The following is a 14,478-nucleotide window of genomic DNA, read 5'->3' on the forward strand; positions in this document are numbered from 1 at the left end:
ATTGTGTCAGCAGTATCCTGCCACTTGTTGGTTGTATTTGAGAATATTGAGTATCTCAGTCTGACTGCTGGGGTGTAAGCCAGAAGAATATCTTCCCATAGAGAGACTATTTCATGAACAGGCATTGGGAAAGCTTTGATGGGGATGGTGCATAATAACAGGGAGAGGGGCTGTGATGCGGGGATGGGAGGCAGTGCAAGTGCCTTGCAGAGCAGCCAGGGAGGCTGAGCAGCGCACCCAGCACTGCCAGGCGCCGTGGGAAGGTCTCCGACAGGGGAATCCGCTTTGGGCACAGGGTGAATGGTGGATTTGTTGGTAGGGCAGCCCGGGTCGCAGGGGCTTCTGCCTGGAACCCCCCGGACATCACCCCTCCAGCAGTAAACCTGTGCTGCAGGGCCAATGTAAGCAGGGCCACGGGACTGCCTCAAGCACAAAGCCCCTCTGTGCCGCTGCCGGCTGCACAGGCGGCTGCGGAAGGGAGAGAAGGAGCCTGTGTGCTGCCCGTTCCTTTGTGTCCGTCTCTTGCTGCTGCTGCTCGGCTTTTGCAACCTCTAGGACCTGCCAGCTCTCCAGGATTGCCACGTGCTTTTCTTTTTTCCAGGAAAACAGGGCTCCTCCAATGTGTCTTGTGCAATTTCCCAGGGTCACAACTCTAAAAGCAGCAAAAGGATGAGGTGCTCCCACCCCAAGCAATGTTGTACATATGGATAGCATATAGCAGGGTGGTTGCCGTGGCTGAATTATCTCTGAATGCAACCTGGAGCTTTGTTGGGGGAAGGAGGGAACAGATTTATTCAAATGCATCTGTATCCCACGAGGAGCGCATACAAATTGCATTGGTCTTTGCTAACAGCATGGCTTATGAGTGCATCACCCTCTTTTTCCTAACTCCCTGCCTTCTGAACCAAGGAAACAGAGCTGGGAGAAAGTCCAGGAGCCACCCCTGCCCTGAGGCAGGATCAGCTACAACAGCGCTGGCAGATAGAGACTTCATTTGTCTGAAGACAGCTAACATGTCTCCCTTGTTCTTCTCTTTCCAAACTAAACAACCTAATTCCTTCAATCTTTCCTCATAGGTCAAGTTTTTAGACTTCTGATCTTTCTTCTTGTTCTCTTCTGGAGTTTCTCCAAGTGGTCTACATCTTTCCTGAAAGGCAGTGTCCAAAATTGGGCATAGAACTTCATAGGAGGCCTTACCAGCGTTAGGTGGAGGGAAGGATTACTGCAAACTGCTGTAGCTGCAAGAATGTTTTCTCTGGAAGTGCTACTTAACCAATTGCTCACCACGCTGTCTTTGGGTGATGGCTATTTTCTAAATGTCATATTTGCTCTTGTTCTTACTCAAGTGGGTTGGATGTTTTCCCTAGGCTCTCCGCTGTTTATCAAATTTATTTTGAATTCCAGTCCCATGTGTCAGTGTGCTTTTGCTCCCAACTTGGTATTATCACAGATACAGGCACACTCTTTACTCCATCTTCCAGCTCAGTAGCACGTCTGTCTGCACATGGCACAGACTAGTTCAAGCACTCTGCCCAGCTGCGTAGCCTAGATCCATAGGAGTCTGCTGGGGTTTGAGACGTGTAGGGCTGTGTGATTTCAAAGTATCAAATGTCTCTGAAAGACGGCGTCCAAAAAAACCATATTACATTACTTGGATTATCAGTTTTGCTGACATTTCAGTGTTTGTACTTCAGCACTTATAAGTATTTAATCTGGAAAAACATAATCCAGTAAATGTGTATTTATGATTGTATGTAGCACCACAAGGAGGGCCAGAGATCACACCAGTATTTAGGCCACGGTCTTTGCCATATGAATAATTAAAACTTGGAGCAGAGCCTCCTACACTGTTCCACGTAACAGCTGTAAAAAGTGATGTAAAATCCTGATCTGGAGCTTGAATTCTAGTTTCAACATGTTCAGTGTCTTGCCCTGATTTTTTGAAATAAAACCTCTTACTGTATATGTGCTTGTATGTATATTCTAAGACAAACCTGAGCCTTTCGCCAGCCTAAGAAAAGACTTTTCCAATATGTTGGCCTGAAACAGGTGGTTTACATTAGTTTGCACCAAAATCTTCCTAGATAACTTAGACAAGAGCATGTTTGAATGAAAAAGGCAGATGAAGAATGAGTAAGAAGTCAGGTGGGGACAGAGAAAATTTCAGCAAAGGGTTGATAAATGAAGCAGTGTGGCTCTTCTGAGTCTTTATGGGCTCAGATGTTTGGTTGCGGTGAGTCTGAAGACAGGAATGCCTTTTAGGTAGTGTGCCTCAAAACCTGATGCAAGTTCAGCAACCTCACTGAGTGTGCAATTCAGCCTGATAAACTTCATGACGACCAGAATCTCGTTTTTCCTCAGCAGGAGGATAACGTGCGTCCACCCTATCCACCTTGAAGAACAGCAGCACTGACTGCTCCCATCCCCTTTCCCTGCCACCACTGCCAGCAGAACTGCATAGACATGAATTCCTGCAGTTAGTAAATGTGCACAGACTGCATTGCCAAAGCCCCTGTCTACTGGGCTCTCTGCTGGCCTGGATGATGTTCATCTGCAAGCACCTGCCCTGACGGGTGCTCCCTTCTGCCCAAGCTGCCCGCCCCATGCCACAGAGCCGGTCACAGGTGCTGGATGCATTCAGACTGCTGAGGGATTCAGGCACCCTTCAGCCATGGGCTCCTGTGCTCTTTCAGCTGGCAGCCAGGCAGACAAGTTGTTGCTCCTTGCTTTAAAAATACGGTGGCATCTGACTCATTTCAATCCATACTGTTCCCAGTTTCTTGGTCTTCAAGTATGCCTGTGTCCCTTTGTGATGGGTGATAATTCAGTGGCTTCTCAGCACTGCGCTGTGTCTCTCTGACATGTTTAGGTTCAGGAGCTCCGCAGACTATGTTCCCATTTGCTGGGCTACGTGATTGCATAAGCATCCAGCAGCTCTCCCCCAAAGACTGGACGTGTGCTTAGGAAACCAGTTATTGGAGAGACTCCCAAGAGACTGCAGCAGCAATGTGGGTGATCAGCAGCAGAGGTAGCTGCCAGCTGATGGGCAGGATTCGTAAGACGCCGTCTTATTCTCTGTCGTCACTCCAAGCATCGTGGGCAGCAGGCAATGTGTCTTGGAACTCCCTTTGCTTACAGCATGTAGCAGGGCTAATATAATTAAATGTGATCAAATGTGGGTTTGCTGGGATTGCATAGGAGAGGTGCTGGCTTGACTTAGCACTGGCCATGATGGTAGATGATCGTGTGTCTGAGATAGTACAGGTCCCCACCTCACTTCGTTTAGACTGGGACTGTATCATCTCCTGGTGAATGGGTGCATTACTGTGCAAGGCTAGTCTCCTTGCAGCTCTGGTCAGAAAAATAAAAGCAGATTATTCTGTATGCAGAGAAGGGCTGCTGGGCTGCTCAGGTAGATGGAGAAGGCTGGAAAGACAAAAATCCAGAAAGGATCATTGCTTATAAGTTGGTTAAGAGAATGAATTCCAGGAGGACTGAGAGTTGCAGAAGTTTTGAGACAGAGGTGGAACAAAGACAGAGGGAATAGACTAGCAATAAATAAATTCAGGCTGAAAATGAGAATGTTTCTGACCATACAGAGGTGTGCTGAGAGCATAAAGGTGCCGGTGGGAACTGTCTCTGTCAGCGTGGCACTTGTGCAGTGGAAGAGTGATGGCCTTGCAGTATAGCCTCTTGTGACGCCTTCTGTAACAGGCTGAGTGTGAGCATCCAAAGGAAAGAGCAAACACCAACTTTAGCTGTTGTGCTAAGCCAGAGCTTACAACAGTATTTGTATTTATTAGAGATGATGGGTCACAGCGAGGTTATCTGAACTGAGCATGGCTTTGGACTATGCACAACATCTCTCCTTTTCTGCTTGACAATCCTAATTTCAGTCCTTAAACCAGCCTTAGCCTCTCCTTATTGCATCTCTAAAAGCAGCTGGTTGCCCGATTCCTTTTAACATTTGTTGCTAAGTCTTGTTTGGTAAGAAGGGAGTTGGGAGGTGGGCAGCCTTGGCTGTGAGTGACATCTCCTGGCATGCAGAGCTGCCAGTGACATAGCATGATGTTGGCTGGAGGAGCAGTTTCCTATTTGTCTTGAGGCTCTGGAAGACACTGGAGACGATCCTGTTTCCTTGCCTTCACACAGAGCTGCCTCCCATGCTGGTGTGGTCCTTCCTGGGTTACTCACCGAGAGCAACAGGGTTTCTGCGGCAAAACTGCTGTTAGCTGGAGTGGCTGCCAATGTCATTCTCAGTTGATAGCTAACTCAGAACGGATATTAGATCTGTTTCTGTTCTGGGACCTGCACCAATCACTGGATGGAACCAGTGGTAGGCCCTACAAAAAAACAAAGAGACCAAAATTAGAAACAGGCAGAGATGCCTGAGCAGCTGGGCTGTGCTCCAACATCTGGAGAGTGCTTAATGCCTGTGCAGCCAGGCAGGGCTCCAGCACCAGGCGGCTCTGAGCTTTGGTGTGGGGAAGAAAAGCAGCGTCATTTCTATGCCTACTTACGGCCTTAGGTGATGTTTTTATCACCACTTACAGTGGGCAGTATGGGAGAAAGAGGAGAGATCTGTCTCTGTGTGAGCTGGCACAGGCAGGACGCAGGAACAACCACAAAACCACGGATGAAATGCAAAGAGTAAATTTACTTTCATTACCCCGCCAACCGGGGGATCCCTGAAGCAGCACCCGGGCAGAGGCACACAAGCGGGGACGCAGGCACCGCAGAGCTCGGTCCATGCCAGAGGATCACTGAACCTGCTGGGTTTGCCTGTATTTCAGGGATCCGCGCAGGCGTAGTTTACCACCGTGCTTTGATCTTTCTCACAGCAGGGCAGGAATCTCAAGCATGTTCGATAGGGTGCCTCTAAGTCTATCACAGGCCTATGTGATCTAAACACAGATGTTCTACTTGTCCAACACACAAGGCCAAACAACAGTTAGTATCATATATGTGGTTTTTGACACCCCAGCTGCAAGTCACTGGAGCGTGTTTACAATCCTCCTCGTCAATCTTCCATTATTTTCCCACAGTCTCTGTCTGGGTTCTGGCTGGGCACAGAGTCAGATCATGCCTGCTTAATCTTTAGCTGAGGAAAACTGCTAGTGGAAGAAAATTCCTGGGGCCTGGCAATCAGAGGTGCTAGAGGGTCAAGTACTGCCCCACCTGGGGAGACTGAGGAGTGTTTGCATGGCATTCAGCGACATGAACGTGGGGTGCAAAGGAGCTGGAGGGGTCTAGGGAATAAGTTAATTCTTTAGCCACTGCAGAACCTGCAGTTATGCCTAGAGTTGATGGAGGTAAGCAAGTGTGCAGAAAAGGGAACTTGTTCAAATACCTCACCTTTCTGAGCAAATGGCAGGTGAGTTTTACTTTAATTACATTGAATTCTTTATCTGGATTTGCAATGTTGTGGTTTGGTTTTGTTTTTTTTAAATAATCAAGTATTCAAGTCTGTACACTTTGAGTGCTATTTGGAAGGTTATTGCTTTGCTAGGCTACCTTCTGGATTATGCTTATCACTTCGTACCTTTTCTTGTATGAAACATTTCAACAAAATGCTGCTTGGTAGCATTAGAGTTCACACAGATAGATGATCTGGTATGGGATACAGCAATGAAATCGCATTTCTACAACTCCCAGAGTCCTGAGGAGTGCTCGTGATACTGAGCTAAAATTCAGGCAAAAGTCATGTTCAGGGTTAAGGAAATAACACGCCTTGGAAAAAAATGACTAATCTCAGGTTGCGGGTGGGATGCAGACAGTTATCGTTATGCCTCTGCCTACAGACAAGGGATTTCTACAGCTCTTTATTGGGATGGTCCATTACAGTGAGAAAATTGTTCCTGCTTTGCTGCTAATGCTGCTACTTTCAGAGTGTGGCTGCTGAAAAGATACAGCGCTTAGATAATACCCATCACAACAGGAAGTCTGAAAATCTTAGAAATGATGCAGTCACCCATCCTTCATTCCTATGACAGTAAACACCCAAAAACACCTAGTGGCTGCCTCTAGGCAAGATCTCAGAGTAAGGGTGGCAATAATTACGTGGATTATTACATGTGCTGTGCAACTGCCAGCAGCAGTTTCAGTTTTCAAGCATGCTAGCTTCGTATCTATACCGTGCAGCTAATTTTACATTATAGCATCTGTTTTTATTCGGTTTTCTAGTGTCAAAATAATTTTTGTTCAACAGACATGCTCAGTGCTATCATAACCTGAGCCAACTACTCTCTCCAATAAGAAGTCGTCTCCCAGCTGTCATGCTCTGCTGTTTCTAATCACTTCAAGCCATGAGTTCTGGGGCGTTTTTGAATAAAGCTGTGTAAAGTGCATTCTTACCTCCTACTGTCTGGTATGTGCACTAGACTATTTTTTTAAGCTGCATTCTTGGAGATACTGGCAAGCATGCTGTGCCTCTAACAGGCACTCGCAAAATGCGAGCATAACAAGCTTCCCAATTTCACAGTTAGCCTCCACAGATTTACACATGAGCGCGATGAGAGGGAGCACAGAGCTCCAGGTCAGCGTTAGGTTTCCAATGGACCTGCCTGCAGGGAGATCTTCAAAACAAGTTCTCTTGGCACTTTTAGGTTCCATTTTCTCTAGGTAGGTGGGAAGATGTTATTTGTCTACAGGTTCAGTCACCTTACCTTCTTGGAGCATGAAGATAGTTGATGTGGTTGCCTGCATGGAGATATTGTCACCCTGGATGACCCATAATGTACTTCTAAACATCTCCTAGAGTATTTGTGTATAAGGAGAAGAGAAATTAGTACCCGTGTGAGCAGTCAGACACCGAGTACAGAGCATCAGTGTGGGTAGAAATGGATTTCATGTCGTAGTGGGAGCAGGTATGTCCCCTAGAGCGCCGAAGCTATTTGTTAGTTGTAAGTGTTGAATTTACAGCTAGATTATAAATCTGGAAAATACTTTTGCTGATACCCTTTCTAGAGCTTCGTGTTGTGAGATGGTATTTTATTAAACAATACCAAAACTGGCTGAGCCTAAATTGTGAAGTGAGATTTCCACCATGGGATATATGAAGGAGAATCTGAAGCAGGAAAATATGAAAGACAGCATCACGCTAGAGCCACTAACAAATGCAGGTATATGTATATTGGTTCTGAAAGCTCAAACGCCATATTGGTGGTGAATTATTTCCATCAGCCATAAATGGCTTTTTTTACAGAATTCTACTGCTAACCATGTATTTTAAGCCACAAAAATCTTAATTTGTTAGATAGGCCATACCAAATATATCGGTAACAGTTAAGGAATCAGACTGGTACAAGTTTTGCAAAGTGTGTGATTTTTAACCATATTATGCCAATTCTGCAAATACAGGCTATTCATAGTTTACTGGTCTTGTGAGAAGTGGCATCAAAAATCTCCATAGATTTCTTAAATACCTTGTGGAGTGCAGATCATATTTTCTATATAGTGTTGCCAAGGTTCAGCATTGCTTGAACTGGCTGCCACATACTGAAATGTTAGTGTTAGACTTCCTAAATGCATTACCAGTGATGAGGATGTTGTAAATTGTTTTAAACATTGTAAAAAACTGAAGCACAAAGTATACTAGGACAAAATGTTTCAGGGGTTAAAGCTTTGGGTTCCACAAGGTTACGCTGTTTATATATTAGCAGTCTGTTCATTCAGCTTCTTGGAGATTGTTAAGCAAATGCAGAGCTATAGAAGAAGTTGGTGTTAGCCCCATACAGATGCTTTTGCTATACGGTTGCTCAGTCACCTGCAGGTATCTCAAGGACAGGCTAACCATAAGCTGCCATAAGCTAACCATCTTGAAGTCCTCCTTCATCACCACCTGGCACAGGGCAGCCCATGGAGATGTGGCGCAGCCCATGGAGATGTGGCACAGCCCATGAGAGCAGATCTGCGGGACACCAGGGCTGAGCTCTGCCTCTAAGAAATCCCACACGAGGACACGGAGCAGGAGATGGGAGCAGGGATGGGCAAAGTCAGATGCTTCATAGTGGAAAGGGACTGCAAGAACATGCCTGAAGACCTTTGGGGTGTGAGATACGATGGGCTACTGGGATACTAACATCCTTTTTCTGCTCTAGTCACAGGTACCAAACCAAAGATGTCCTGGACAAGAAAGATTCTACTCATCCTGGGATTCCTCTCTACTTTGGCTGTAATTGCTTTAATTGCTGTAGCAGTGACCCAAAACAAGCCACTTCCGAGGAATATTAAGGTACTACAAGCTGGGACTCTTTCAGGAAAACAAGGCAAGCTGGGGGGTTAGGCGTGCATAGTGCTCCAGGACATGTTGCTGCCCTTGCTGGGTCTGGCTAACCTCTCTTTCTGGCTCTGTGCACCTCAACATCTTGTTTTACATCTTCATGGTAAAAACAGATAGGGCTTCACAGGGGATCATCTCCTAAGTAATCATCAGTCCTAATTTTGCTGCTTCTCTGCTCTTGCATCCTTTGATGGAAACTTTGCACTGAAGCACTACTGAGAAGAGTAATGACACAGCATGTTCCCACAGCTGCCAGATAGGCTGTTCGTTTCTGGTCCCCCGGCATGTGGAGACCAGCGCACGCTGTGTCTGGTTCAGTGTCTCAGGTGTAATGACGGCTCTGTTTTGCCCACAGTATGGGATTGTTCTGGATGCAGGGTCATCCCACACTAACCTGTATGTGTACGAGTGGCCAGCAGAGAAGGAGAACGACACTGGGGTGGTGCAGCAGGTGGAGGTGTGTAAAGTCGAAGGTAAGAGGAGAAAAGGGAGCTGTGGAAGGGGCACAGGATGAAAAATAGATAATGCAACCAAAGGGTGGGGGAGGAGAAACCTGGAGGAAGAGGCCAATAGTGAAAACAGTGTTACATCTGTGAGCTTATGTATATCCCACTGCTTCCCATGGGGAGCTGTATGTGCCTGACCTTCCTGGGAGGAAAGCCGGATCCACTTTTTCCTTTGCTTTTAGGGTGCTTGGAAGTAAGTGCTTTTTGGAAAGAATTACACCAAAGAATGTACTTAAATAAATAAAACGTCTGCATGCACCCTTGCTGAAGTGCCGATGAATGCCAGGCAGCGAGAGGGGAGGGCATGGTTTGTTCTTTTTCAGGGCTTCTGTGCAAGCTAGGCACTGGGCTTGCAGGCCAAGGTTGCTCAACTTACGCACGTCATGGTTTATTTTTTATTCTATTTAATTGCTGTGTAGATATTGTATGGTTTAGGAAGGCATAAATGAAGCCCGAGGATGTACATGACAGGAAACAGAGTAGACCATCATGGATCGCTGCACTTGGGGGGGAGGAGAGGTGTTGTCAGAGCCTGCCTGGGGTCTTTTCAGGCCTGTCTGCAGCACAGGGGAGAGCCATGCTGTTATCGAGCTGCTGCGATAGCTGCTTGGCGCTGCAGCGTGCCACGCCACGAGCAGCACGCTGAGCATACGGCAACCTGGAGCAAACGCAGAGCGGGCTTCACTGCTGCCCATGCAGGCACTGGTCCTGGGGCAGTCCATTCACCGGGGACACACGACAGGGAGGGGCAATGAATTTTTCTTTGGGTTAGCATGAAAGGGGATAGCTGCAAAACACTCAGTGCTGTAGTGTGAGCATACAATACACAAGTAAATGACAGCATCTTCCCCTGGAGGACCCAGTGTAGTGACAGGTCAGGGATTTTCAGGTGCAGATCCAGGGTACACCCAGGCAGAAGCAGAGATGAGTCTGCAGATGCCCAGGACATACTAAGCAAATGATCTGTCTCGCTGCAGCCCTCATTGCTAGTTCATAGCCTGCTTCATAGAGAGCGGGTGGCAGATGCTGGGCGCTGTGGCCGTCCCCACGTGCATCGGGCTTAGTTGGTGCTGTAGGATTTCTAAAACTCCTTAGAAATGGAGTGGTTGAATCTGATGTTGCTGCCTGTGATAGTGATACGGTTTAACACGACTGCTCATGACAGCACTCTGCTTGGAGTTTGAGCAATGAAGTGTCCTTATTTCTTGCAGGCCCTGGGATCTCAGGTTACTCCCATGCCACGGAGAAGGCAGGTCCCTCTCTGGCACAGTGCCTACGACAAGCAGAAGAGGTGATTCCCTCAAAGCAGCACCAAGAGACACCCGTCTACCTCGGAGCAACTGCTGGCATGCGGCTTCTCAGGTACTGCAGGGCTTGTCCCCTTCTCCTGCAGCACTGCACCTGGGACCACCATGGATGCTCAGTGGGGGCCTCTTGGGCAAAATCCTTGGAAAAGCTGCCAGTTCACACTTTGCCCAGATACCCTGTTCTGCCGCTGGCCTCTCTGAGCCCCGAGTAGCCCTGGGCTCTTCCCCTGCTTGCTCAGCAGGTCCATTTCCACTCACTCCAACCTTCCATCATCTCCAGCACCCACATGCAGCGCAGAGACACCAGGAGGGTAGCAGTGCCCAAGCTGATGCTCAGGGGATGCTCAGACATCCCCCACGTCAAGGGGATGCTCAGACATCCCCCACAGTCTGGTATTAGGCCTGACCCAGGATTTTTGAGCCCAACCATGTTGCAACTCCCCACATACTCAGCCCGAGACCATCAGAGCTAAGGTAAACTTATAATCATATCCTCCTTTAATTCCAATTTGTGATTTTCATGGGAGTGCCCCAGACCTCTTGCCTGGCTGGGACAGGGTGCTGATCTTATGTATGTATTGCCTGGGAAATCTCCCTGGGGATACCAGGGGGCATGGATTTCTTCGGTAATGGTGATGGCGAAGAGCGAGAGGAATCTCCACAGTGCAATCCCTACCAGGGCACGTGCTCCAGGAGAACAAGAGCGCTCTGGTCTCTGCTCCAGGTACCACTCTCAGCTGCTGTAAGTGTCAGAGCTGGTGGCAGCTGTGTTGTCAAGGTGTGACAGAGAGGGACGTGGCCAGTTAGAGCTGGATGTACCCATAAGAATGACTGTTCTATTATAATTAACACTTGGTGGGGGAGTTGCAGCCTGCCTACTCAGAATAAATCCCGTAGGCTGCAGAGAGCTGTCAGCCAGAGTCACTCCATCCTTTCTTCCATTCATCCAGCTTGGAGAATAAAAGTGCAGCTGACAAAGTCTTGTCCTCAGTAGAGAAGACACTACGCTCAGCTCCCTTCAACTTCCAGGGTGCCAGAATCATCAGTGGTCAGGAAGAAGGAGCCTATGGATGGATCACCATTAACTACCTGCTGGGCAGTTTCAAGCAGGTACTGTATCAACAGCAAGTCCATATTTGAATCAGTGGCTTGGAGCACTTTGTAAATCATGCCTTGCCAGGAGGGTGTCGCAGGCACTATCTTCCCTTGTAAGCCGTTTACCAGAGATCAGGAAGCTGCACATCTTGCCTCAGCAATTACTGTGAGTACATCCTGATACCAATAAGTATCAGGATGTACCACTGTAGTCAGGCTTAAAGCATTGAAATAAAACACCGGCATCTTCGATAACTTCGCTTGGGTACAGCATCCTCCTCACTTCCTGATCTAAAAATATTTCTGTGGCTGCGAAGTTTGACAATGGTTCTTTACTATTGAGCTTATAAATCATCTGGGAGCTGAAACAGTAAGGTGACTGTTTTTTCTCGTAACAATTGTATTATATTTCATATTCTTAGTCCTCCTGCAAACGCTCAGACATGATCCATCTTCTGCTTTTCTGAGCCTGCATCTTTCTTGTGTCTTGTTCCAGCTCTCATCTCATGCCCCCCTCCAGGTCTTCCTGCCATTCCTGTGTTCTGTGCTTCTGCTCCTCTCCTCATAGGTCTTTCTCTTTTTTTTTTTTTTCCCTCCCAAATAAATCTTCTCCATGCCCGATGTATCTGTTTTACTTTGAGATGTTTTGGTTTTTTTTTTTTAAAGTCTGGCTGGACAAAACTTCTACATTCCCTGAAATCCATAAGTGAGACATCAGGAGCACTAGACCTTGGAGGAGCCTCAACACAGATTACCTTTGTACCAAATGAACACTCTTCTGAGTCCCCAGAGAACCTGCTCTACTTCCGTCTCTATGGCAAGGATTACCGAGTGTACACACACAGCTTTCTCTGCTATGGGAAGGACCAGGCTCTGCAACAGAAACTGGCCAGGGACCTACAGGCAAGTACATCTGTAATGGCAGGTGGAGATCCTGGACCTTCACAGCTTTGACATACTGGTGCTGTAAAAGTTGCTGTGTCCCAGCTAAGTGTCTCATCCCTTAGTCTGGGTTTGGGAAATGTCATTATCCTCCATAAAGACTGGGCAGATGCCCAAAGAGATGACAGTCAACATTTTCAAAAGTACTACCAATTTGAGGTGCCTTGATTCTTGGGCATGGGATAGCAGGAGTACTGTGCTTAACTGAAGTACTCAGGGCAGGTGATGTTTCACCATCTCTGAGAATCCCAAATCAACAGCAGTTTCACAAAATGTGGCTGCAAGTAATTTGCCCAGGGTCCTACAGGGAGGCTGTGGCAGTACCCACATCTCCCAAATCACAGCCAACGCTTTAAACCATCCTCATCACTTTGACCCGATGTGTGTATCTTGGTGTGATGTATTGTGACAAGTGCCTTGTGGCCACCCTTCCTTGTGGCCCTTTCCCAGGGTGTTACTCTACAGTGAAGTGTAACAGCTTGGGTTGATTTTACTTTCAGACCGTGGAGAACAGCAGCCTCCTTGATTCGTGCTTTCACCAGGGGTATCAGAGGACTATAAATATAAGTGACCTGTTCAAAAACCCTTGTACATCAGCCAAGAAAAAGCAATTCCCTTTCAGCCAGCTGTACATACAGGGAGAGGGGGATTATCAAAAGTGCCGAAGAAACATCCAGAAACTCTTTAACAAAACCAATTGTCCTTACTCCAGTTGCTCCTTCAATGGGATATACCTACCTCCATTACAAGGGGATTTTGGGGTAAGTCTTCACATTCTTCAACGCTCTATAACCCAGAATATCAGAAGAGCAGAAACTCAGAGTAATGCTACAGCGTATTCTCCATGGCTGGGGCAGGAAATAATTTACAAGATGGCTTTTTGGGCATGTAACTACAAAAGTAGTGCTGCACTTGCTGTGAGGACAGCACGTGTAAGAGCTACCCCAGTAAATACTGGCCTACCAGTACTGCACTGTTCCCATTCTAACCCATCTCCTGTAGGTATCTCCTTGGGGTGCTCCATTTACTGATTCATTTTTCAAGCAGTCCTGATGGCCAGCATCAGAGGCAGGAGACCTGCTGCAGGCCGTGCATGATACACCGCAAACCTTGTCTCCTGAGGTCAATGGTGGTACCAGATCTGAAATTCATCCAGAAGTGTGTGAGCACTACTGAAATCAATCAGTCAGCTCACCTGTCTGCTTCCCAGACGTGGTGAGGAGACAGTGCATGCTCTGAACACATCGTGTGTGACACCACACTGAACATCAGTCCTAGAGCTGCAAGACTTCAGTGGCTGTGAGGCTTTCTGGGGCAACTTAATACTCCCTTGCCCTGTTCATAAACTACTCCCTACCTATCAGCTATTGGCCATGGTCAGAGATGGGTTTTCTGGACTTTGGATTATATGCTGGGGCTGTGTACAGTCCTTTCAGACCATCACCTCTGCTGTTTGTGGCAATATTGGCCGCAAACTCATCTCATTCAGTTGCCAAAATGGGATCACGGTTGTGATGGCAAGCAGCGTTCACCATGTGCCACTCTGGCACCAGTGCGTAGAGGAGAGGGATTTACTGAAGTTCTTCAGGATACTGTGGTCAATGAAGTTCCTACCTCCACCTTCTTTTTGGGGTGGAGGTAGCTTTCATCAGCTCTGAGGGGTGTGTCTCAACATGACATCACTCTTGAAAACATACCTACTTCTGTGTGTGTGATGTTGCTTCTTATATTTCTCTATCTGTAAATAAAACCATTTTCTTTTGTGGGATTTCCACTGTCCTGCACATGCTGAGGCCCAGTCAGGTTACAATATTCTTTCTCCTTCAGGCTTTTTCTGCTTTCTACTTTGTGATGAACTTTTTGAACCTGACCAGTGAACAAAGCCCCATTGCCCTGGACAAAGTGGCCAGTGCTATTGAGAGCTTCTGCGCCCGGCCTTGGCATGAGGTGAGCAGTGCTTGTGGCAGTGGGCTGGGACTGCCGGGCGGCAAGAGCTGCTGATATTTTTCTGTAGGATAAATGGTTGGGGGTAACTTCCAAGGCAAGAGGGGGAAGATCCCCCCAGCACCTGCAGTGGATGCTCAGGCGCAAGCTGGAGCAGCGGGAAGCTGTGTCTAACAGCCTGGTGACTTCTTCCTTCCCTAGGTGAAGACAGCGTATCACCAAATAAAAGAAAAGTACCTGAGCGAATATTGCTTCTCTGGAGCCTATATCCTCTCTCTCCTGGAAAATGGCTACGAATTCACTGAAAAGAACTGGCAAAGGATCCACTTCCTTGGAAAGGTGGGTTTCGTGGTGGGGAGGGCTCTACCCCAGCAGCTAACTGCAACCTCTGCTGCACGGCCCA

General features: G+C 47.4%; 1 protein-coding gene across 3 annotated transcripts in view; it reads left to right on the forward strand.

Moving 5' to 3' along the window:
• The window catches only part of ENTPD1 (ectonucleoside triphosphate diphosphohydrolase 1), a 58,038-nt gene that overhangs the window by 41,455 nt on the left and 2,105 nt on the right, over nt 1-14,478 (forward strand). For 2 of the 3 annotated variants that reach the window (XM_076338824.1, XM_076338823.1), the window contains 8 exons: nt 8,100-8,233; nt 8,637-8,754; nt 9,999-10,149; nt 11,045-11,204; nt 11,856-12,092; nt 12,632-12,892; nt 13,959-14,078; nt 14,277-14,414. In XM_076338824.1, the coding sequence (XP_076194939.1) occupies nt 8,120-8,233; nt 8,637-8,754; nt 9,999-10,149; nt 11,045-11,204; nt 11,856-12,092; nt 12,632-12,892; nt 13,959-14,078; nt 14,277-14,414 (1,299 nt within the window). In that variant the 5' untranslated portion in view covers nt 8,100-8,119. Of the gene's footprint in view, nt 1-7,088; nt 7,122-8,099; nt 8,234-8,636; nt 8,755-9,998; nt 10,150-11,044; nt 11,205-11,855; nt 12,093-12,631; nt 12,893-13,958; nt 14,079-14,276; nt 14,415-14,478 lie in introns of those variants that run through there. The other variant, XM_076338826.1, reaches the window with a different exon arrangement.

Source organism: Aptenodytes patagonicus, chromosome 5 (assembly GCF_965638725.1).
Source record: "Aptenodytes patagonicus chromosome 5, bAptPat1.pri.cur, whole genome shotgun sequence".
Lineage (NCBI taxonomy): Eukaryota > Metazoa > Chordata > Aves > Sphenisciformes > Spheniscidae > Aptenodytes > Aptenodytes patagonicus.